The sequence below is a fragment of the Ammospiza nelsoni genome, chromosome 5 (assembly GCF_027579445.1).
Source record: "Ammospiza nelsoni isolate bAmmNel1 chromosome 5, bAmmNel1.pri, whole genome shotgun sequence".
Lineage (NCBI taxonomy): Eukaryota > Metazoa > Chordata > Aves > Passeriformes > Passerellidae > Ammospiza > Ammospiza nelsoni.
The window spans coordinates 12,859,643-12,882,753 of record NC_080637.1 but is presented as its reverse complement, the minus strand read 5'-3'; the positions used below and the strand labels follow the sequence as shown (position 1 = coordinate 12,882,753).

At 39.5% G+C, this 23,111-nt stretch overlaps 1 protein-coding gene across 5 annotated transcripts; it reads left to right on the top strand.

Moving 5' to 3' along the window:
- The first annotated feature begins 81 nt into the window (after nt 1-81).
- NAPEPLD (N-acyl phosphatidylethanolamine phospholipase D) lies at nt 82-21,151 on the top strand. 5 transcript variants are annotated; one of them, XM_059473251.1, is made up of 6 exons: nt 2,507-2,690; nt 7,850-8,036; nt 11,221-11,533; nt 17,207-17,853; nt 18,721-18,835; nt 20,079-21,151. In XM_059473251.1, exons 3-6 carry the CDS (start codon nt 11,237-11,239, stop codon nt 20,205-20,207), a joined length of 1,188 nt encoding a protein of 395 aa, XP_059329234.1. In that variant the 5' UTR covers nt 2,507-2,690; nt 7,850-8,036; nt 11,221-11,236; the 3' UTR covers nt 20,208-21,151. The 5 variants fall into 5 exon arrangements, with proteins under 5 accessions (XP_059329232.1, XP_059329233.1, XP_059329231.1 ...); XM_059473249.1 differs by lacking the exons at nt 2,507-2,690; nt 7,850-8,036 and adding an exon at nt 82-401; XM_059473250.1 differs by lacking the exons at nt 2,507-2,690; nt 7,850-8,036 and adding an exon at nt 422-660.
- The last annotated feature ends 1,960 nt before the right edge of the window (nt 21,152-23,111 follow it).

Here is a 23,111-nt window from a genome sequence, read left to right as displayed (position 1 = left end):
GCCGCCATCTTGCTAACGGCGCCGCTCCCCGGTGCGGGGCCGGGCCGTCTGCTGCCCTCTGTCCGCCACGGTGAGCGGCCGGGCTATGTGGTGCCCTCTGCCTGCCAAGGTGAGGGGCCGGGCTGTGTGGTGCCCTCTGCCTGCCAAGGTGAGGGGCCGGGCGTCGCGGAGCCCCGGCTCGCCATGGCGGGGCGCCGGGCGCTGTGGAGCTACTCCGTGCAGCTCGTGGCGCTGCCCTCAGCGGCGGGCTGGTCAGGTGGAACGCCGCAGCCGTTTAACAGCTCCTACCGGAGACCTACAGAGCCGCCGCCGTGGAAGGGGTGGAGCGGCACCATGGAGGAGGAGGAGAAGGAGGAGAAGGGGGACGAGACTCTTCAGGGGCGGCAGCAGCAGCCTAGGAGGTGAGCGGCGCTCCAGCGGCAGCAGCGCTCTGGGGCCGGGGGCGTCTCTGCCCCCGCGCCTTCCTGTGAGCAGGGGGCAACCGGACCAAGCCTAAGCGGCGGCTCCCGCCCCGTGCCGCCGTCAGAGCCCGGCTGGCGGCCGGAGGAGCGGAGCACCTGCTCCGAGCTCGGCAGTGGCTCTCCAGACACACACGGTACCGGGGCCCCGCCGGTGAATGTGGGGAGAGCGGGCTGAGCCGCTGCGGGAGCGGTGGGGCCGGTGAGTGTGGGGGGACCGGGCTGAGCCGCTGTGGGAGCGGGGTAGAGCGGGCGCGGGCACCCGCTTGGAAAAGTTCGTGGATGGGCGAGCGAGGTGCGTGGGGCCGGCTCCCGGCCGGGGAGAGCGGCACAGCCCGGCTGCCCACGGAGCTCGGCTCCCGGCCGGGGAGAGCGGCGCAGCCCGGCTGCCCACGGAGCTCGGCGTGTTTCCCTGCCCCGCTCCCTGCCTGCCGCCCCGGCTGGGCACAGAGCCTGACGGGCTCCAAAACCAGCTGCGACCGGCGAAAGAAACCCTGCAAGGAATAAAGTCCTGCTTTCGCTCCCAGCGCAAGGCTTTCGTTTCTGTCAATTGACAGTAAAACATGCTGCAGCAGCGCTGGGAAAGAAACAAGTTATATAATCGCAAAAAAAAAAAAAAAAAAAAAATCCGCTTCGTAGTGTTGGCGGCTTGGAGAATGTTTTCTTTTGAAGAGGAGGCACGAACTGATGTTTCTGTTCGTATTGTATAGTGCGAAGCGGAGGATATTAAGGAGGTCATTTAATGTAATTAGTGCAGTCAAATAATCTCAATGATCGTCAATTATCTCCAGCTAGCAAGGGTTGGAGACAGTGTTTGTTGACTGCATGCAGTAAAATTAATGAAGCTATGCAGAAATGTTTTTTCTGGTGACGACTATGATTTCTTCCATTTGCTAAATGGTGATTATGTAGCAAGTTTTTCGTTTTAAAGGCAAGTACTATTTGTACTTAAGTATTTTCTTTTTCATTCTCAAACTGTCTCGACTAAAAGGGCATCAAAATTAAAGACAATAACAGGAAAATCACTTCCGTTTTCTTGCAAAAAAACCTTTGAAAAGAGTATTTTTTTTATTCATAGTAGCAGCTATATCAGTTAAGATAGTAGGAAGCTTATCTTACTTTGTAGGAAGTACTTCCTTACATTTTGAGGGAGACAAGAATATTATTCTTTTTACTTATTAATTCAAGAGTTATTGCAACAGTGGCTTTCAAAATACCCCAAATTATTTCAAAGTGAAATGCCTATTATAGAAAAGAATGGGAATTTTTAGTACCTGGAGGTTGGAAAGCCCTGTTTGATTCAGTTATGGATGATGGAGAGTTGTTTTGGGGAGAGGAGGGAAGTAAGGGATGACAGTGAAACTGTTCAAATATAAATAACAGTTATTCAGCTTCTGCTTGGTCTCAAATCAAAAGAGATGTGAAGCCTTTTTAAGAGGAAGCAATCCACTATTATAATTTTATTCACTGGCATTATCTAAGTAGATTTGAGGAATAACCAGGAGAAAAATGCTATTTCCTTAGCCTTTATAAGCTCAAGATTGAAGCAAAACTGTTAATTCTTGATTCAGAAATAGCTTTTAAGTTCTTTTCAGCAAAAAGGAAGGCAATTATTTTGTCTGCAATGAGAAAAACAGAAATACTGCTATATTAATTAGTGTCTTTATACGGAACACCTGCAGTGAAATTAGTTTTGCTTCTTGTCACATCTATGAATCCTTTCCTGATCTCCCTTTAATTTTTTTTTCAGTCTATTGCTTGAACTTTATAGTTTGCAGTGTGAGCCCCACTTCTAATACATTCAGAGCCAGGACCATGGAAAATCACTTGGTTGCCTTGTGCGTGAAGATTCGAGCAAAAAGGATTTTCCTGTAAACTGAATGTTGCACTTAGTTGAAATATTGTTAGAAAATCTAGGAAAGAAGGTATGTGTTATATACTCTTGGCATGTAACATCTTGGTGTTTAGCAGCTGTGCAAGGAAGGGATGGTTTGGGTTTGAACAGCCTGCAACTGTGCCCAAGCAGATAAACCTGGCAAAGCTGTTCAGGAGAGAGAGCTGGGCATTGCCAGCTGACACAGTGAAAACGCTGCTGCCATCATACCCCTGCTGTGAAAAACAAAATTTCATAAGAGGTGTGAGTGAAAAATTGGGTGTTAAAGAATCTCTGCCAAGAGTTACTTCTTCTGTAAGACCTGTAACTGTGCTTGGAGCTGGAAGTCCCACTGCCTGGTGAGTAAGGCTTATGATATGACAACAGCTTTTATGGCTTAAAATATTTGGGAATATTTTTGTCGTGCTTTGGACTGGTTTTTGTAGGAAGGTTTCATTCAGCTGTTTCTGATAAGAATGTGGCAATAGTAAGGTGTTTTTGTGTCTGTTCAGATGTGTTCACATGAAACACTGTCTCCTTAAAACGCCTGTGTGTTTAGGATGGTGCCTTGAAAATGAGTAGAAGGCTCAGATGCTTTGACTCTCTCATAAGAAAAACCCAAACCACACAACTCCTAGTATTAACACTTCTGTTGTTGACTTACAACCAAAGCACTTTGCACTTTGTTTGGAGTAGTGAAGACATTGTAATCTAGAGTTGTGGGGATGGAATCAAAGGCCCTTTATATATAGGAAAAAAGGGTGTAATGAAAAACATAAATGTTCTGTTTCCAGTTTCCTTCAGGACTGATGTTTTACTGTGTCTCTGTACTGTTCCTTGGAATTTCTTCTTAAAATGGGTGTGTTTCAGTTAAAGAACTATAAGGGTGCTGTATTGGATGTGGTTTCTGGCTTTCTGATATCAAGTTTGGATGTTCAAAACTTTTGTTATTTGGAAAGGCTGGTGCCCTTTTGGCTTAACTAATTTTAAAGTTGGCCTTTGAACAGGTGCATTGAAGAAAAGCATCTATTTCAATTTAAAAAAAAATTTCACTTCCTTATCTTACCCAACCTGGTAATTATTCAATTGGATTTCAATAAATTTGAATTCAAATGTTATAAATAGTTCTGTAAAATCCATATATGTATGGGGTGTATGTAAATATATAGAGGGAGAGAAAGAATGTTGTTAGGACAAGCAAAAGTTGATTTTATATTGAAAATCAAGAATAGAAAGAATTTGGGGAAGTATTTTCATGTTGCAGAGAAATTACACTAGACCCAATGTACCTGGACCTTGAACTGAAAAGAGGGAATCAAAATAGACAAGCCTTTAAATATGAATATAAACAAAATTTTATGACTGTCTATTAACTTAAAAATAAAATGGAGTTCTTGGGTGTTGCTGCACTTCCTGGACAACTGAGGTTTTATAGAGTTGTAAAGGATTATTCTTGGTGTGAGTCTAGAGGAAGTTTGCATAGGTGTTTGTTCCTTTCTGGCACAGGGAGACAAGGAAAAAGAAAATTAAAAGGCTTAGTAAATGAGGTGGAGATAGCAATTGCACACATAAAAGTTCTGGAGTCAATGGTAAATGAACTTGAGATCCTGCTTTGCCATGTGGATCCCATGCAGCAAAGCTTTAATGATTTCTGTTTGTTTTTATGGAAACAGTTCTTCCATTGCCTCTCTAAGCACATGCTGCAAAGGACATCAGTTTTCTCCCCCAGCATGTTGAAGTGGAGCCTTAATTTCATTCCATGTAATAGCATTTGGGTTTAGTCATATCTAATTGACATTAAGATGTTAGATGGAAAACCTTTACCCTTAGGATGGAGTGTGAGCTTGTAATATTTAAAAAAAAAATTTTTTTTAGTTAAGAAAAATGTATGCTAACAGCTTCAATGGCATCATAACTTAAAATGCAAACTCCAAGATGCAGAGGCTGTTAACACACAGGAGTAGCTAAAGTGTTTTTAAAAGCTCAACTTCAAAGTTTGACAATGTTTTCTAACAGTGAACCCCATCCTGGCAAGGTGTGCCTCTGTCATTATGGAGTCACATCAGTGACCAGCTGAAACTCATGAACTGCCTGTTGGCATAAAGAGTTACACCAGTGCAGCTGCTGCCAGGATGTTAAAGCTGGGCTCTGGATCCCAGAGCTGGCTTGCTACAACTTTCATGTTTGCTCTTTTGGAAAAGCTTTATTGAAATCTAAGTATGAAGGGCTATCCATGGAGATTGTAGTTGCTGTTGGAATGCACAACCTACCTGTACAGCTGTGTGCATATGCCATCTACAGTTATTTTTCTGTTGATTTAAAAATTGTGTGCACCTGATTTGTGACCCAGCTATTGTCTTGTGTACCATAACACAGCTGTAATGCACAACCCTGCTGCTGTGTGTCAGCCTCAGCCCTGCAGAGCAGGTAGGAAAACTTTGATTCCATCTCTTGTTCTTTCAACATTCTTCCCCATAAATTAAGTAGTCTTATGAAACTGGTTGTTTAGGGAGAGCAAAGGAAAGCAATTTCCTTTCTGGTGTAGGGAGATTTGACTCCAGCTTCCCTTTGGTGACTGCTTCAGCAATAGCACAGAATTACATTGCTCTTGTGCTTAATCATAATGATAGTCTAGGCTGCTCTTTCAGATGTGATGGCCACAAGCCAGCTCTTGGGTTCTTTTATTCAAGACTGCAGTAAAAGATGAGGGTAGAGAGGAAAAGAATTTATTTTAAAGGCCTATAACACTAAAGAAATGTTCTCTTGGGTCTGTCATCTCTGTTCTGCTGCATGTCCCCTATGGACAGCTGCTGTCATATCAGGGATCACAACCTAAACAGGGTATAAATGTGACAAAAATCTTCTCTCATGTTATCTACAGATCATAGACATGTTTGGGGACTACAGAATGCTCACAGGGACAATCAGCTGGGGCACCTGGAAACAAAGGGGAAATAGTTCTGCATTGTCCCAGATCCAGGGTCTTTATTCAGTTGACACAGTGCCAGCAGCTGGTCAGGTTTAACCCAGCCTTTAGAAATGATTGGCTCCAGGGACTCCTGATGGGCCTGACTCTAAAGCCTATTTGCATTTGCATCCAGAGGCATGTAAAGGTGTAGCTGATAGGCATGAATAACTTTCTGTTGGTTTAGTTCCCCTAATGAATGCCAGCAAAATAGAGGTGGAATGTGCAGTAATGGGAGTGGGCTGCCCTGTGGGTGGTAGGTAGCTGTTGAAAGTGCTTGGTTATAATATGGAACATCACTGTCTAAGGAGGTAAATGGAGAGAGGCAGCATCGTCAGTGCTAAGTGTAAATGAAACCTTGGAAGAGAATAGATTGAAAATGAAAGGGTAGGAGGAATTGTTGAACCTAACTTGGTGGTTTGTGTAACTGAGCCACACAGTGAATTCTAATAGAGGGTATTTAATTAATTATTTTTTCTAGGCTAGTGCTGGCATAAGTAGTTTTTGTTTACAGCAATATATTCCTGTTCTCACCCTTCCCTGTCCTAACCAGTTTGTTGGTATAAACACTTGCATGGTTGCTCCATGATGCAGGTGAAAATTAAGTGCTTCTCTAGGGATGGGAAGGTAAGAAGTGACTATCAGCTAGATTAGTTTCTTAAACAAGTTCACCATGTGGACAAAAGTATTTGTTTTGGCAAGCTGGGGTGAGCAGTGAGGACAGAAATGGATTGGCTCATGGTAGTAGCTGCTTAAGTAATACAGCTGCTAAAGAATAACCCTAACAACAGATGTCTATGGGTAGATGTCTCAACTTTTTTATTTGTAATCTTATTTTTCTCTGTGATGTCTAAATAAAACTTTGCTTTGTTTTACTGTTGATCCTCAAAGCTAGATAAGAATGATAAAGGACTTATTCTCATTCCATGAGGCTGTTTATGGAGAGAGCTATTCCTTTTTCTGTTATCAACTCTTTTATTAATCTTTCTTGAATAGTACACAAGAGCAGTGTAGAATCAGGATACTTAGAGATATGTTGAATGAAAATTTTGGCAACACTTTTTGTTACTAAGGATTTTTAATGTGATTCAAACAATAGAAGTATTCACAGATCAGCTAATGCAAGCTTGAGGGATCTTTATGTGAAATCCTAATAACAAGAGCATCTGGAATAATTGCTGGTGCAACTGCTGTGCAGTGCTAAAAAATAGGTACAGTGAAAGAAAACTTCAAGATGTGTAGGAGTATACAGTTCACAGAAAGCTCAGGTTCTTGTTCTGGTGAGTCTACAATGGTGAGATGGAACAACTTGAAGTACCGCACAATAAAAGTTTAAATGCATTCAGAATTTTCCAGTCTCAAACTGTTCATTAATTAAAGCAGCCAATTTCAGAGCTGAAGGGAAAATAAAAGCAGAGCCAAAACTTAGCTGGCAGTCATTTGATAGTAAAGCTTGTGGGAGCCAATTACTTACATGGTCCCTAGAGTTTGCAAATACCTTTCCTTAACTAAAACAATTTTTTGTTTTATTTCAAGCCAAAATGCTTGGGTTTTTGCAGTCATTAAAAATGTGTATAATGAAAGAAAACTTCAGAAACTTTCTCCATTTACTAGCTGTAAATGGAGAAAGCTCAGATTCTTGTTTTGGTAAGGCTGCAGTGGTGTGAGTTTGCTGGGGATTATGTGCTATCTCTCCTAGGTGATCATTAGTGCAGCCTAGTTCTGGATGTAGTTTACACAGAGAGACAGTGATTAAAAATGAACCAAACCCTTTACTTCAAAAAAGCAGAGAAATTCAAGGTATTTGGGAGGCTATGGAATGTTTACCAGGCAATTGTCAAGTTTTGGGGAAGTTGTTGTGTTCTGGTAAACCATAGCCTGATAGTAATTCTTAAACTGTCAGGCCTGTGGATCTGTTACATAAGGACCACATTTCTGTGTACAAATGAGGAGTAAGTCTGTTTTGGCTGACTTGATGCTTTGTAGCATGTTGTGCATGGCTCTGTGATTAGTAGGGGAACTACATCCCTTGCATTTATGGAGCAGCAGATCTTAGCAGAGACTGGGTGGAAAAGGTGAAGACGAGATTTTATGGCTATGTTCACGTAATTTGTTTAAAAGACCATTTAAAAAGAAAAATTATAATGGCAGAGTGCTTCTTGTAATGTTGTGTCCTTTTGCAAACCTTATTTTGAAACAGAGCATTAAAATATTTAGCTAATTTTTTGTTATTTTCCTAAATAAACACAAGGCTCAAAGCCACAATATTTGTATCCAAATCTTCAGTTATATAAGCAATGCTAAAAGAAACCATTTACCAAAACCTGTTGTCCTAAGGGCCATATCCTGTTGTAAGCCAGTTTAGTGGGATGTCAGGCATGGATCTTCCATGCCATGTCTTGCCAGATCTACAACTTCACTCTTCCTTTGTGGATTATGAGGGATGCCTCAGTATTTTATGTTGGAAAACCTGATCTGTGAGCTCAGCATTTTGATTCATGTTAAACTTTGTCTTATTCATCAGCCTGTTCTATGTTCTTTCCCTCTGTCTAGAACACCTTCTGGCCTTGTGGATTTGGATGACTAATGGTCTTCTTTAGGAGTTTGTGTGTCTTGGTTCATTTCCTCTTCTGAATTCAGCTGAAAGAGCAAAGCACTTCTGACTCAGAGAGAGGGGGGTGATTGTGTCTCTCCTGAGCCCCTCTTACAGATACTGTCAGTGCACTTGCCCTCAGCTGGGGTAAGTTGCTTCATCCTGAAGGATGGGCTCCATTTGCCAGGAAAGCTGTTAAATGGTTTTAAGTAGAATAGTAGTTTTTATTTATGTTTAAAAATATAAAAATATTTTATGTAGAACTTTATATAACAATAAACATTCACCAGAGATGTGATCCCTTCCCTCTGTCCCTCCTAAGTGAACAGAACTCTGTATTTCTATAGCTCATAGTTTTTGCTGCCATTCAAGTAGTTTTTCAAGTGCCAAACTATTATTTTTGGGTAGGAAGAATTTAGGAAAGCTGGCAGAAAAACCAACTGATTTCTGATTGGGTATTTTCTAGTATTTAAATTTACCTGCTAAATCTCCTTATCTGTAGAGGCTTTCTTTTGCAAAAGCATAAGAATCTCCTTGGGCTTATAATTGGTTGGGTTTTATTTTAAGCTAATGATTTCTGGCTTTCAAGAAATTATCATCTTGCTCTTCTATATAAGAAAATTATGTCATGAATATTGTAGGGTATATTTAATAAATTTAAGTGGAACAGAAACTATCTGACAAGACTGATACTTCAAAGGAACCTACAGTTCATCAGGAATACTTTAACTGATTGTAAATCTGTCCCCTTCTTATGCATGTAAAAGGTTTAAAGTATTCTGTGAGCACTGAGGTCTTTTATCCCTTCAGTTGCTTATGGAATACTAATGAAAGTAATGTATGTGCATCATGTGGAAAATATGTTGGCAGACAGAGAGATACCTGCAGTGCCTTCAATGCTTTGGCATTGTCTCTGTTTAATCAGCACAGTCAATCCCTGCTTCCCTTAGGGGTTTATACTTTCAGAAAAAGATCAAAGGTTTATATGAAGGTTTAAGCAAAAGTAAAATTCACCTATTTTAGAGATGAATGAATAGATAAAGAGAAGCTTAAAAATAAAACTTTAGGCACCCTAGTCTTTAATATAAAATGTCTTGTAGGAGCAATAATTATGGTGGTTATATACACTTTAAAAATCAGATGTCTGAGATGTTAAGAAAATCATTTCCTGGAATTAAGTACCTATCTGATTAAACTTTGTGATCTGTTTTCATGAAGCTTTCTAAAAGAGTAGCTGTTTTATGCTGTGTCTGTGTGCTTTGCTAAATTAATAAACTGACCTGGCATTGAAAATGCTCTTTGAGGAATGCAAAAGACAACCCAAACCCAACTCTTAAGTTAAAGTAACAGTTTAAATATTCAGTGCCATTTTGTGGGTATTCTGTCTGCCTTTCTGTGGCACTGATTCCTTGTGTTACCATTTACATCTGCTTAAAATGCTATAGAGCAAGTTGAGTGTTTCATTGAAGGCTGATTCTGGGAAATGTTTAGTGGAATAGAGGAAAAAAGCCTGGAAATAGCAACAGTTAAGTTGAAACTGATGAAGATATGGTATCCTAATGCTAAACAGGAAATATGTTAGTGGAGTGCTTTCACTAAAACTGCAGGGAAACAGGAGTACAAAGCAATTACATAAAATAAGATTGTGACCAGGGGTAAAAAAAATTCTATCAGCCGTGTTTTTGAATGCTGTTCATGCTTTTTTATTAGAAATTAATTTTGATGTGTTAGTATTTTATCTCTACTGTATAGGACAATAATGGTTATTTTGTTAGGAAAATTTCACAATATTTATCAATTGTCATATTATTTGCAGCTGATACCATACTTATCAGCTGCTGCTGAAATAGCAGAAATGGGCTCTGCATTTGGAGTTGGAGCATCATCACCAGATGCATTGGGTTCAGTTTACTGACACATATGTGTAATATCTTAGCTGAAATGGTGCAGTGAACAATATATTTAATTTTCCCTGTGACTGAGCTTATGGGGACAGAATGAGATATGAGATTTCTAGGAAAACTGTGAGCTTCAATTCTGTTCTCTGACAATGTTGTTGCAGGGACTGCCTTGCCTACATCAGCCCAGTGCTCCTGAGTGTACAGCTGGAGTCTGAGTATTTGAGTTAGTGAAACAGTAGGGAGGACAAAACTGTCCATCTACTAGATGTGGTGGAGAATTTTCCACAGGATAAACTTCACAATTTGTTATTAAAAGCTATTCCTGCACCTAGCTGTAACTAGTGCTGTCTTTTCATTACTAGTTGTCTTCCAGTTTTAATTAGGTAGAATTTGTAAATGCCAGAAAGTTGTGTGCTCATTAAAACAGTAACCATTTTTTAAGCTAACAGAGCAGTGTATTTACTTTCAACATTTCAGTTGAAAGTAAACATAGCAATTGTAGCATTTAGATTCAATTGAATTTCTTTGACAACTTCTGAAATAAAATAGGGATATGTGGTTTTTCTGCCTTGGGTAGAATTCAATTATATTTGTAAAGTCTGCAACACTCAAGTGCAGTTTGGAATAAGAGACTCTGACTACAGAATTTGTAGTTTTCTAAGAAATGTACCAGAGTCGTGACATCATAGAAATCAATTTTTCTCAGTTATTTTCTCATTTTTTTATATTTCACGATGGAATTAGGAGTGAATGTTGCAGCTGTGATTTAAAATATTTCAATTTCCTGTGCCTTTTCACCAGTCAGTTCAGTTAAATGCGTATCAAAATTGTATTTGAAACAGTTATTTATCATTATTATAATAAACTTCTAGTTTGTTTTAGACAAAATATGAAACAGTACCAAATATCTTTTGTGTTCTGAGTTTCCTGCATGTGTGTTGGTATAAGTGTTAGTAATGCTACACAAGACTGCAGTTCTTACTACAAAACCAAAGCATTATATAGGCAAATCCTAAGGTATGGTATATCCCAGTGCCTCTTGCACAGACTTGCAGGATTGTGTTACATCAGGCACCAAATGTCATAAGTTTCAGGAGGAATGACTATTCTTCCAAAATGTAAATTAAGGAACCCTTCCCCCTCACTTTTGCAGTTGGTAGATAATAGTGTTAGTATCTGAAAATGTGCATTCCAGGGAGTAAAATTCAGCCTGAACTACAAAGAGCCCTCATGTCTGCTTGTCACAGCATGTTTTGGAAGTCTTTTGTGTAACAGTGCCTGCTTTAAAAGCATATTTTGTTGATTAAAAAAATCCAGTAGATCATAAAACAGGAAAGGCGGGCTTGTTCCTGGTGTGTGTGAGAACGTCCAGTCTTATGAATGTTTATGCTAGACCAAGAAAATATTGATTAATTTAAAATTTGATTTAGCTCTCCTGAAAAAGGCATGGATAAGAACACAGATGAGGAGCAGCCTTCAACTTCCTGTAACCAGTACCCCAAGGAAGCAGTGAAGAGACGGCAGAACTCGGGTCGAGGTTCCGGGGGCAGTGATCTTTCCAGGACCTTCAGGAAAAGCTTCAGGCTGGACTACAGATTAGAAGAGGATGTCACTAAATCAAAGAGGGGCAAAGATGGGAGATTTGTCAACCCATGGCCAACATGGAAATCACCAACCTTACCCAACATTTTGAAATGGTCCTTCATGGAAAAAAATAACAGCAATGTGCCACGCTCAAAGCAGGTGAATACTTCCACGTTTTACTTTTGTGATTAAGACTGCTTTTACCTCTGCTCTAATCAATAAAATAGGACAGTTTCTAACTTAATACTCATTAGACATCTTCTGGAGACTTCTCTAAGTCTTACTTTTCTGATTTTTATTGACATTTTATTCTTTTCAAAAGGTTGGTTAATACTTTCTACCTCTTTAATTTTTATCTCCTTGTCAGTTCCACATGCTTTAATTTATACAGCTCAGTTTCTATTTAAAAAAACAAAAAAACTGGCCCTCTAGCTCAGTCATAAACCACTTACAGCCATTCCTTTTTAATAGGTGTTGCCTTATGAAGCATTCTATTAACTTAATTTGTGTTGCATGAAATAGCTTATTTCATGACATATCGAATTTTTTAAATTTTGCCTTTTTTTCTAGATGGCAATTTAATACATATGTTTCATCTCTTGCATGAAAATGTAATAGTTTCTGTCACCCACTTATGAAAATACTTACAGATTTGGTTTTTTATGTTTCAGTACACCAGGAGAAAAAATTGCATGTGTTAAAACTAACCCGAGCAAGTATTTGTACTGAAACACTTAAAGTACAGTGCCAGTTTACTGGGTAACACTGTTATTTGTTGGTGGTGAAATGCTTTTGTCAGGTATTGTGTGTAAAGAAGGAGACAGGAGAAGCTTCTTTCCCATGAAGAGTAATGGGTACTGGAAAGCCATGGGTTATCTTTATGGGCACAGGAGGTATGAAGATGACTGGGTTTTGACAGAATTACTTCTCAGGGCATTTCTGATGTTGACTGTATTCAGAAAAGCTGTGCTGAAGGGTGCACAACCAAGGACAGTATTTGTTAACAAGCAGGTGTTAATAATGCTTTTAAGCATGCAGGAAGGTATGCACAAGCTGTAAATCTCACAGCCAGTATCTAGCAAAGTTTCCATTTTGTCTTACCTGAACTACCTGTGAAGGAAGGAATTCTATCAGTTTTATGGGCAGGAAAGCCACGTTAGACATTAATGCATGATGGTTTGGGGATGTTTAAGAAACAAATACATTTGCTATAATATAATAATAAACAAATTGACTTAGAAGAACACCAAACTTGTGTCAGTCTTGGGATCCCTTCCAGCAATTTACTTTTTAAAATTTGGTGTCTTCCTTGTGGTGACAATGGTGGCATCAGTGTGTACAGCTTTCTAGACAGTGTGCTGGTCACATTTCCATGAAATGCACACCTGGAAGTTTTCAGTTGCCTTTGACTGCTGCCCTCCTTGGTTTGTGTAGAACAGGCTTCATGTCCTCCCAGTGCCAGTGAGAGGGCAGTGACTGAGGTCCCTTGAAGGCAGTGCTGAGGTGCACTGTGGAGTGCAGAGCTGCAGCAGTCCCCTTTAATTTACTGTTTGTCCCTACAGTAAAGGATGATCACAAAGAAATCTACAAGGCTGAAAAGCCAAAAAGCCACCTCTCTGACCCAGCTGCGATTAATCATGGTCCAATTTTATTTTTTGCATAGGAGATCTTCTAATTAGGTGCCTGCAATTGTTCACAAGTTTGGTGAAGTAAATCAGAAAGAGAAAAACCTAGACAGGGACCAATAAAATGCACTTCTGGAGTCCTCAGCCATTTTGATGCTTGTTTCAACCAGTTTTCTTCCACCCCTACTTCAACCTGTGAAGTGCATCTGAGCTTGTTTAAAATTCAAACTAAGGGCTCCATACTTTATTTATCACTGCTAGATGTCACATCCTCTGAGCCAGATCCCTGCTTCAGTTTCCACACTGAGTGAGCCTAGTGATGCCCTGCTATGCTGGGCAGGTTCAGTTTATCTGTACCAAGTGCTTTGTGTATGTAAAAAGGAGCACATTATCCAGGATCTGTGCTTGTGCTTCACTGTGGAAAAGCTATATGTATTATAATCATGCCTACACAACGAGCCTGGATCATCATCCAGAATGCTTGCACTTCTTGTATTTTCATTACAGGCTTTATTAATAACTTTGTTCAATGCTGCTGGAGGATCTTTCATTATTAGTTGTTGGATCAGCAGTTTAGATTGTTCTCATTTCTGTAAATCCTGTGGTATTCCAGTATGCACTAAGCACCAAAAATCCCAAGCTAATCAGCTAGTCTTACCAAAGCCTGTCATGTGTTTTTTCTTGCTTTGCATTAGGAGGGCAAGAAGAACGGGGAGGGGGAAGGGACATAGCAGGAGGAATTTTTTGTATTACTTGAATAATGAAGACAAGACAGTATTAAGCACATTTTACTTCTCTCAGTAGCTGGTTTGACATAATTGCTGTATTTCAAAAATCTGTTATAATTCTTCTAGTTTTAATATGTTTCTGGTTAGTCTGACAGAACAAAATGTATTATAGCAGGATAAAAGTTCCATAAGATACATATTTCATTCATTATATTGCTTTATCCTGTTGTGTGAGTTTTAAGTATTTCATGTGAAGTATGCTGTTAATAGAATTTGTGTTTTAGTTTGAAATCTTATGAGTTGAGTATTTCTTCTTGCTTTAAGGGGCTTTTAGTGTGCTTTTGTAAAATAATAAAAAAAACCCAACTAAACAACCCCAAACATAAATCATGTGCACTGAGAAGTAATGTTTTGGTGTGATTTACCATGATAGCTCAACAACATGCCTGGTTTCTGATCTCATCCTCTGAGGAATCATTGCTTGGATCAGAAGCCTGTGTATCAGAAATGTGGAGAGCACAAGCAATGTGGAGGTTACACTACCTTTGTGCTCTTGTTTTGCCTTGAACTTTTGTTCACACAATTTCACTTAAATAGGTCAGGACAGCTATTGTTTGGACTGTGCTCTTCTCTATCAATCTTCCTGTCTGTGTGACTTTCACAAATGCCTTTTATAGTGATTAGTTCTACCTTTAAATCAACTATTCTAAGTACTTGATGGCATCAATCCCACTGACATCCTTGTAAAGCCTTTATTAATAGTGCAGATGTGTTGTGGCTTTAGGCAGCCAAGTTCCAGTCAGCTGCTTGCTTCCACCCTCCACTGCTTCCTCCCCAGTGGATTGAAAGGGGAAAAATCAAGTAACTTGTGGGTTGAGATAAGGACAGTTCAATAGGTAAAGCAAAAACTGTGTGCACAAGCCAACTAAGAAATGTATTCTCTTTGCATGGGCAGGCAGGTGTGAGCCATCCCCGGGAAGGCAGGGCTGCCTGCCTTGTGACAGTTACTTGGGAAGATAAACACCATCCACTCTGAGTGTCCCCCACCTCCTCCTCTTACCCCAGATATTACTGCTGGCTGCAATGTCATGTGATATGGGAATCGCTCTGATGGATTGGGGTCAGCTGTCCCAGCTGTGTCCCTCCCAGCTTCTTGTGTGTCCCAGTCAGCTGGCTGAGATGCTGTGGAAGCACTGCTCAGCAGTAGCTAAAACATCAGTCTGCTGTCAGCACTGATTGCAGCACAAATCCAAAACATAGCACTGTAGGTGCTGCTGGGAAGAAAATTAACTCTACCCCAGATAAAACTTCATAGAATATGTCTGAGTCCCACTTCAGAACTGATTTTTCACATCTGCCAATTGGCCAGTTCCTCATCCATTTAATATTGTTTATTAATATTGCATAATGCTAATTTTAAAAACTAATTTGTGCCAAATGTCAGCAAAAATAAGTGAATTAATTTAGTTCTGAGAAAATTCAGAGTCTGACTCTAAAACCAGCTACTTAAAAAGAACATTTTCCATTAAAAATGTACTAATTGACCTAAATTGCATTATGACAATTCATTAAGTTCCATATCTGAGTTTTATTTTTTTTATATAATCTGATTTGTTGACTTAACCATATGTAATTTGTTGGTTTGTCCTAATTTCCATTTTTGAGTACTATGTTAGTTTTGTGTATATTTTTTTTAAGTTGAAATATCACAGTATAACACTTCTGTAGTTCAGATTTCTGTGGCCAATGTTGTTCCCATGTACTTAGAATGAAATAGAGATAGAGATAAGAAAAGGATGACTTCTTTCTTGGTGAAGCAGCCATTTATCTCAGTCTAAGATTCCTACTTTTCCTGTATGAACTAAGGGGATGAATTGTACTAACCTTATGTTCAGCTTTATAGAATGTTATCTATTTCTCATTCCTGGAGACAGTAATGAAACTTCTTCAGTAAACATGTCTTGTCCATTAGCTCTCAGAAAAAGCAATTTCATGAATATTTTATTATTTACAACAGAATTGCAGGGGGATGGAGATGTGCATGCTTTGTTTTTCCCAACATATGCCTTCCAAATCAATAAAATATTGTGGAGAAAGTAACTTCCCTGAAGCTGTCAGGACTGGTTTAGCAAGGCAGCTCCTGCAGTCCTGAACTGTCACAGCATCAGCTGGACTTGTAAAGGAGCACAAGGTCAGCTCTGTATAAACTCACAGATAGTGCTGGTCTGTGCTAGGCCGAGAGAATGAGAGCAGCAGCCATGGCAGGCAGAACTTGACTTGGAACCAGAAGTGCTGGGACGTTTGTGATTATGAGGGAGAGGAGTGTCAGGAGTCTAAAAGCTGCCCTAGCACATGGAAATTCTTCTAAAGCAAAGTGAGGGGTTCAGACCATAAGTGTTTGGGAGGAGAGCCTTAGCCACATTGTGGCTAATCTGGAGATGGTCAGGAATTCTGAGAAGACTGTTTGTTTGTTTGTTTGTTTGTTTTTAATAGGAAAGCTCTTCTTATTTATTACGTATAAAACTTCCGCATTAGCACTTCAACCCAACTGCAGTGAAGAGCATAACTCTGGTTCAAAATGAGAGAATGAGTAGTGGTTGGGCAGTGAGTTTCAGTAGGTAATGTGCAGTCATGGCCTCCTTTGTGCCAGCTTGAGGATACTCACAGAGTCAAATTGGAGCAAATCAAAATGAGAGCTGTGTATTTTTTCCCTCTGGATTAAGTTCAGCCATATCAGTTTTCTGACCTGTCGTACTCAAGTAGGGATTGCAAAACTTGTCAAGCTGGAATAAGGGAGGAGGTGGTGGAACCTTTTCATAACCAAGCATATCTATGTACCTTAAGGTTTATCTTAAAAGTTGTTTTGTTTTTTATGAATGTTCATTATATTCTTGGCAAGATGGGAAGGCAGAATTGTAATAGCTAACATTAGCCAAGTGAGGTTAACCTTTGTGTGCTACTTCTAGATGTAATGAGGATGGGCAGAGAGAGGGCCTGACAAAAGCTAGCAGAGCTTTAGTGGAGTGTGGCTGGGGAACATGGCATTTTCTTTCATCTGTGACTTACTTGTGCTAGAACTTAAGAGGATGCACTATTGAGTTGCATAAGCTAAACTTGAGTATTTGTTAAGTAACACTCTGTGTGTGTGTATGTATACATATTCTTTTTCAGGTGGAGGAGATGCTGTTAGTGCCTTGCAGTGCTTTCATCGCAATGCCCCCAGACTATCAGGCCTGAAGGGATACTCTCTTTCTTGACAGAGAAATGTAAATGTTGCAAAAATCTAAAATTAAATGAGGAGGAAGTAGCTGGGAAAATGGACATTAAAAAGGCATCTGGTGTGTGCTGCAGTTCTCTGCATAAAAGCATAAACAAAGTACAAGATTTGACTGTATAGATTTGTGCCTTGTATGCAGTTTTTGTTCCATGGCCAAGTACATTCTGAAATCTCTCATGCATATTGTGTTCTTTTTTGCCAGGAACTCGACAAAGAACTCCCAGTGTTACAACCTTACTTTGTTCGAGCCCCAGAAGATGCTGGGCAGACAGGAGCTGGAATGCGGGTCACGTGGCTGGGACACGCCACCGTTCTGGTGGAAATGGATGAACTCGTATTTCTCACTGACCCAATCTTCAGCCAGAGAGCTTCCCCCATTCAGCTCCTGGGCCCCAAGCGCTTCCGAGGCCCTCCGTGCACGGTGGCGCAGCTGCCCAGGATAGACGCGGTGCTGATCAGCCACACCCACTACGATCACCTGGACTACAACAGCGTGGCCAGCCTCAACGAGCGCTTCGGGAGCGAGCTGCGCTGGTTCGTGCCCCTGGGGCTCCTGCCCTGGATGCAGAGGTGCGGCTGCGAGAATGTCATCGAACTGGATTGGTGGGAGGAGAACTGCGTCCCTGGTCGCGATGCGGTCACTTTTGTCTTCACTCCTTCCCAGCATTGGTGCAAAAGGACTGTGACAGATGATAACAAGGTTCTCTGGGGCAGCTGGTCTGTCTTGGGACCTTGGAACAGGTTTTTCTTCGCAGGAGATACTGGATATTGTTTTGCTTTTGAACAAATAGGTAAAAGGTTTGGACCTTTTGATCTTGCAGCCATCCCCATTGGAGCTTATGAGCCAAGGTAAGAAAATCAGAGTTTGAGCAGTATACGTAAATGAAATGACGTACTGATGACAAAAATACACCCAGAAGTTAAAACTATAGCTGTACTTTTAATAAAGTTTTTGGAGAGTTTTTTCTTCAGACTTAAGGACAGCAAGGATGAATCAGCAGTCTTTCTTCCCTTAAAAATGTTGATTAAAAATCTGGAATTACTCTGTGCCTTTTTTTCTGAAACAGCATAATTTTATCCAGCCCATTCCAGTTTATGTCATTTGCTGCATTTTTCTCTTGCTTCAGTGTTTACCCTGGTTTTGCAACTTATCTGGAGACAAGGATGACTTGGTTATAGAGTGTGAAAAATCTGTTTGCTCAAGAGAGAACTTTTTTCCTTTTGGAGAAAACATTTAGATGATAGTACTCATATGATGCTGGAAGGAAAGAATGTATGGACAGAGAAAAAAAGATGGGAATCTAAATAGCATGGTAAAAAATTCTGTATCTTTCAAGAATTGCCAAGTTCTCTCTTTTGCTTTGCCTATTCCCATGGGCTATTTCTGAAGCACACTCTTTTTAGTGTGCACCAAATTTTTTCAGAGATGGATTTCAAGTTTTGGCCTTAATTCCTCGTATGTCCTTAACCTATTGAAAATAGTGATACGAAAATATCCTTCAAAAAGAGAGTACAATAAATGAACTGCGGTTTGATGTTATGTTGGTATATGTTAGTTTCCTGATCTTGAATGTTCTGTATGTTGTCCAGGTGTACATGCTTATGATTTTTTTTTATTAGGTGAGCACATATTTCTTTTTGTATTTTGCACTGGCAGTAAAGGAGAAATCTTGCACTGGATTAGGTGACAAAAAAAGTGCTTCTTTGTTTTGGTAGGTGGTTTATGAAATACCAGCATGTGGATCCTGAAGAAGCAGTAAGAATCCATATTGATGTTCAAGCAAAGAAGTCTGTAGCAATTCATTGGGGGACCTTTGCTTTAGCAAATGAGGTAAATTGCAACACTAAGCATGAGTTCAGATTTCCAACGACTAGACAGTCATTAGTGAAGCTTTGCTTGTGCAGTTTAACCTGCATATCTGTAAATGTAAACTTAAAATGTGAACTTTATATGAGTGAAAATTTTTACTCTATATACTGCTGTTCAAAACAATGCTTAGCTTTTCATGACCAATTACATAAAATATTTCCATGGTTAAGAGAGTACAGAGTTATTGAAGCAAATGTGGAGGATTTCTGATATCCAGATGCTGAGGAACATAACAGATGAGGACACATGCAGTATTTTGCAGTGTTATGCAGTAATAAAAACAAAAACTGAGTGGTGCATCACTTGGAGATAGTAAGAACTGCATGCCAGTAGGTCAAACAGTATTTATTAATTATGTCTGTCTAGTAAATATATAAACAGTATTTTTAATAGTTGATTCAAAGTTAAAGCCAGAAAGGATGTGAAAAAATTGAGTTATTGTGTTTTTTTATTTTTAAGGTGTTTTATTCCCTTCTACACCCCACCCAAGCCCACAGATCTAATAAGAAGGTTACCCAGATACTTTCACAGCAACTGAAAGTGCAGTGAATAGAAAGTATCTGCATTTGTTTTGATACTGTCTGGTAGCTGTTTTTCAGCTTTGTTTTTGCATCAGTTGCACCACTTTATCTCCTAATTCATTCCTGATAGTGTGATCACCTGATCTGTCAAATGGTGTCCCGTCTAAGCTCCGTCCCTGCTGCTGTGCAGCTCCGTGGCAGAGCGTGGAGGGAACACAGGATGCGATGGGTGGATAGAACATTTCCTGTCCGCAGTGTTTCCAATAAACTGTGTTACTGTGCCCGCAGTACAAGAGTTACTGTGTATTTAGGAGCACAAATACAGAGGATTACTCCTTTGGGCAATGTAACAAATACGGGCGGTAACGAGGGGGGAGCGTTCGGACGGGAGCGCTGCCAGCGCGGGGTGCGGAGCGGGCAAAGCGCCGGCTGCTGGCGGCAGCGCTTCCAACCGAGGGATCTATTCCTGCCTTAAGGCACCGAGTGCGGGCTCACAAGTCGAGCCTTGCTACTTACTCTGCAGCTGTAAGTCAGGGTTCTTATATTCCAAAAATCTAAAATGAACCCAAACATTTTAATTTGATAAATATCCTTCTCCTCCACCCGTTTTTTAGATTTTTTTTTCCCTTCAAAAAAATGTTGCAGTGGTATCTTTTCCCTCATATTATTCTCATTTTTTTCAGTATTACTTGGATCCTCCAGTTAAATTGAATGAAGCTCTTGAAAGATACGGCTTGAAAAAAGATGACTTCTTTATCTTACGCCATGGAGAGTCACGGAATTTGAATACAAATGACCGGTTTGAAAACTGAAACAGTGTCAGTCCTTGTAAGCCCTGTTTGATTTGAACTAATGGAACAATACTAACAGAATGTACACAATAGTTTTTTGAAATTGAATTGGATTTTTAAATGCCAGGTTTCTCAGTTTCAGAACTAAAGCTTGCATACCAATTTCATGACAAACTTTATTAGTTATTTGTTTATAAATTTAGAGAGGTGATCCAAAAGTGATTTATATATTAAGTGTTGTCTGGGAATAATTTGCTCTCATGTACACCACTGATAAAAAATTTGTTTTTAAACTCTTCATTTCACCTGCTGCAGCAATAATAACTTCAGCACAGAACATATTCTTAGGATTAATGGCTGACTTGAATTATTCATTGTTAGACTGTCCTCTCCCACTTGTTAGTCTTCAGGTTATGCCCTGTACCTTGATGTACAAGCTTCATACAGCTTCACTGTATGTTTTGTGGGGTGAAGTCTTCCAATACAGCTGTGTTGTTTAAGCACAAGCATGGTAAAATTGTTTCACTCTTCATTTTCATGTATTAATGAACCACAAAAGCTGAATTTTACATCAAAGAAATGTGCCTTTTAAAGAAAGAGATAATTTAATATTGCATCACGGATGTGTAAAACTAACTGCTGGCCAGAATACCTGCACACTTTTATTGTTTTGTCTATGTTTTTATGTTAGGTCTGAATGCGTCATTTGCAGCACATGAAGTGGAAAAACCTCTTGATGTCGCTTGTCCTTGCATTAACTCAGCCTTTTTCTAAGTACCTTTTTTTTTTCTCCCCAGTAGAAAATCTTAAGCAAGGGCTGTGGTATTTTTTCTAATAGCTTCCCTATAATTTTAAAGTTGAATGAGATTACAACATTGTTCAGTGTTATAAAACTTGGCCAAATGTGTCTGTATCAAATTGTCTTGCTCATTTACAGAATTAAAGCCTATTGTTGCCAATAAAAAGGGTTGTTATTCTCCTTCATAATTTCATTGGCAAATCGTGTTTTGTTTATGATTTCTTTTGGTCTGTGGGATATGTGGGTTGGTTTGGGTGGGGTTTTTTTTGCTATTGCTGTACATTTTATTTTCATATCCCACGAAGATAAATATATATAAAAAGGACATATTATTTAAAGGCATGAACTTCTGGCAACTAATTACAACCAGTTAATGAGATTTCATAGTAGGAACAACTGAGGTAATCTTTTAACTATGGACAGTTATCAAAACTGGTTTAAAACTATCCTGTTATTCAATGTTGGGGGTGTTTGAGATGAAATCTCTTGTGTTTACACAACAGCTTCAGTCACAACTTGGGTGCTACAATGTATATTACCTGTTTGTAATTTTGTGGAGGACACCAAGCTGCAAGAAGTTAAGAAAGGATATGTCCTTCAACTTTGAAGGACAAGTTTAATTAAGGTTGATTTTGTTGTGGGTTGTTTTCTTTGCCTGTTTGTATAATCATCAATAGGTTATTCTGTAAAATTATGTACTTCAGAAAGAGTGAAACTAAAATACAGAACACCTAGCTAAGCAGCCAGAGAGCAGAGATACACTTAGTTACATGGGTCAGAAACTAAATGTCAGTAATGACATGTTTTGTTTTGGATCTGTTAATTCACACCATTTGTACCTAGAATGCTGACTGTTATGTTCTGCTTGGTGCTGATAAGATTCCACTAAAGGTGTGAGGTAGGTGATAAAAAAATGAGACATCTTTGCATAAAGGCACATTGGAAAGTCTTGCATGATTTCAAACATCTCAGCAGCATTGTTCTATGAAGAAAGCATTTAAAAATAGTTCTTTCCAGACCAGAAAAAGAAAACTGAGACAACACTGTAGCAAGTTCTTGTGTATTTTTAGAAAAGGTCACTTGTTTGTGTCAGGTGTTAAAGCAACGGCTAAGAGATCAACTCTATCAAAAAAAGATGATACTGGAAAAACTTATTTTTAGGTTGGAGAACACAGAAAGGGACATCTAGACACCTCTGTTGTTGAGCTTAGGAAACCATGTATCAGCTATGCCTAGAACAGGCTGGTCCTAATGTCTTGTCAGGAGAGGAGAGTGGGTAAATTCTTAGTGTCTGGCATAGTCTTTTCTTAGTCAAATTCAGTAGCAGAAAACATTAAATCTACAAAAAGTTGCAAAATATTAAGTGATTGTAATGTAACTTGCTTATTACAAACTGTACAGTGTTTTAGGAGCAGTGGGAAGGAGAAAAGGAAGTTCACTGTCAATGCAGCAATTGTCAAGTTTCTGACTGGGAGTCATGCCAACTTCTATTTCTGCCTTAACTCTATTCCTGGTGAGTTAAAACTACCTACGTGGATAAATTAGATATGTGTAGCTTTCCCCCTGTATTGATCAGGGCTTGGGTGTGTCACAGTTTCAAGGTCATATTTTTCTTGCAGTTTTAGCTATTTGCAAAGTGACCTCCTGAAAACAAGTATCTATTGTAGTACAGAAAGAGAAGATAGTAATGTTTTCTAAGAGCAGTGAGTATGCTAACGTAGAAAGACGAAGCACTTGGTAATAGTTTAGGTGATACAGTTCTTTCAAAAATGGAACAAAGTGGAAAACTTTCCTAGCCTTTACATCTGACACCTTTTTTAGTTTCTCTGTAGTGGAAGTTTTTAGCAGTTTGGTTTTAGAAGTACTTTCCAGTATGTTTTCTGTTCATCAAGCAAACTGTTCAGGTTCTTTTACAGTGATGTTTGTATGGATTCCACTTCATTCTGAAGTAATGCTGGGTTGATGACTAAAACTTTATGGGGGCTAATTCTGCAGAAGCACTCATTCCAGTGATGCTCCAGATGCAGAAAAAAAAAGGAGTAAAGATATCCAAGGAAAGGAAGCCCAAGGGCTGCTACAGAATTGGAAGCTTTTGTAAAAATGTGTATGATACTGCTCCTGTAGAC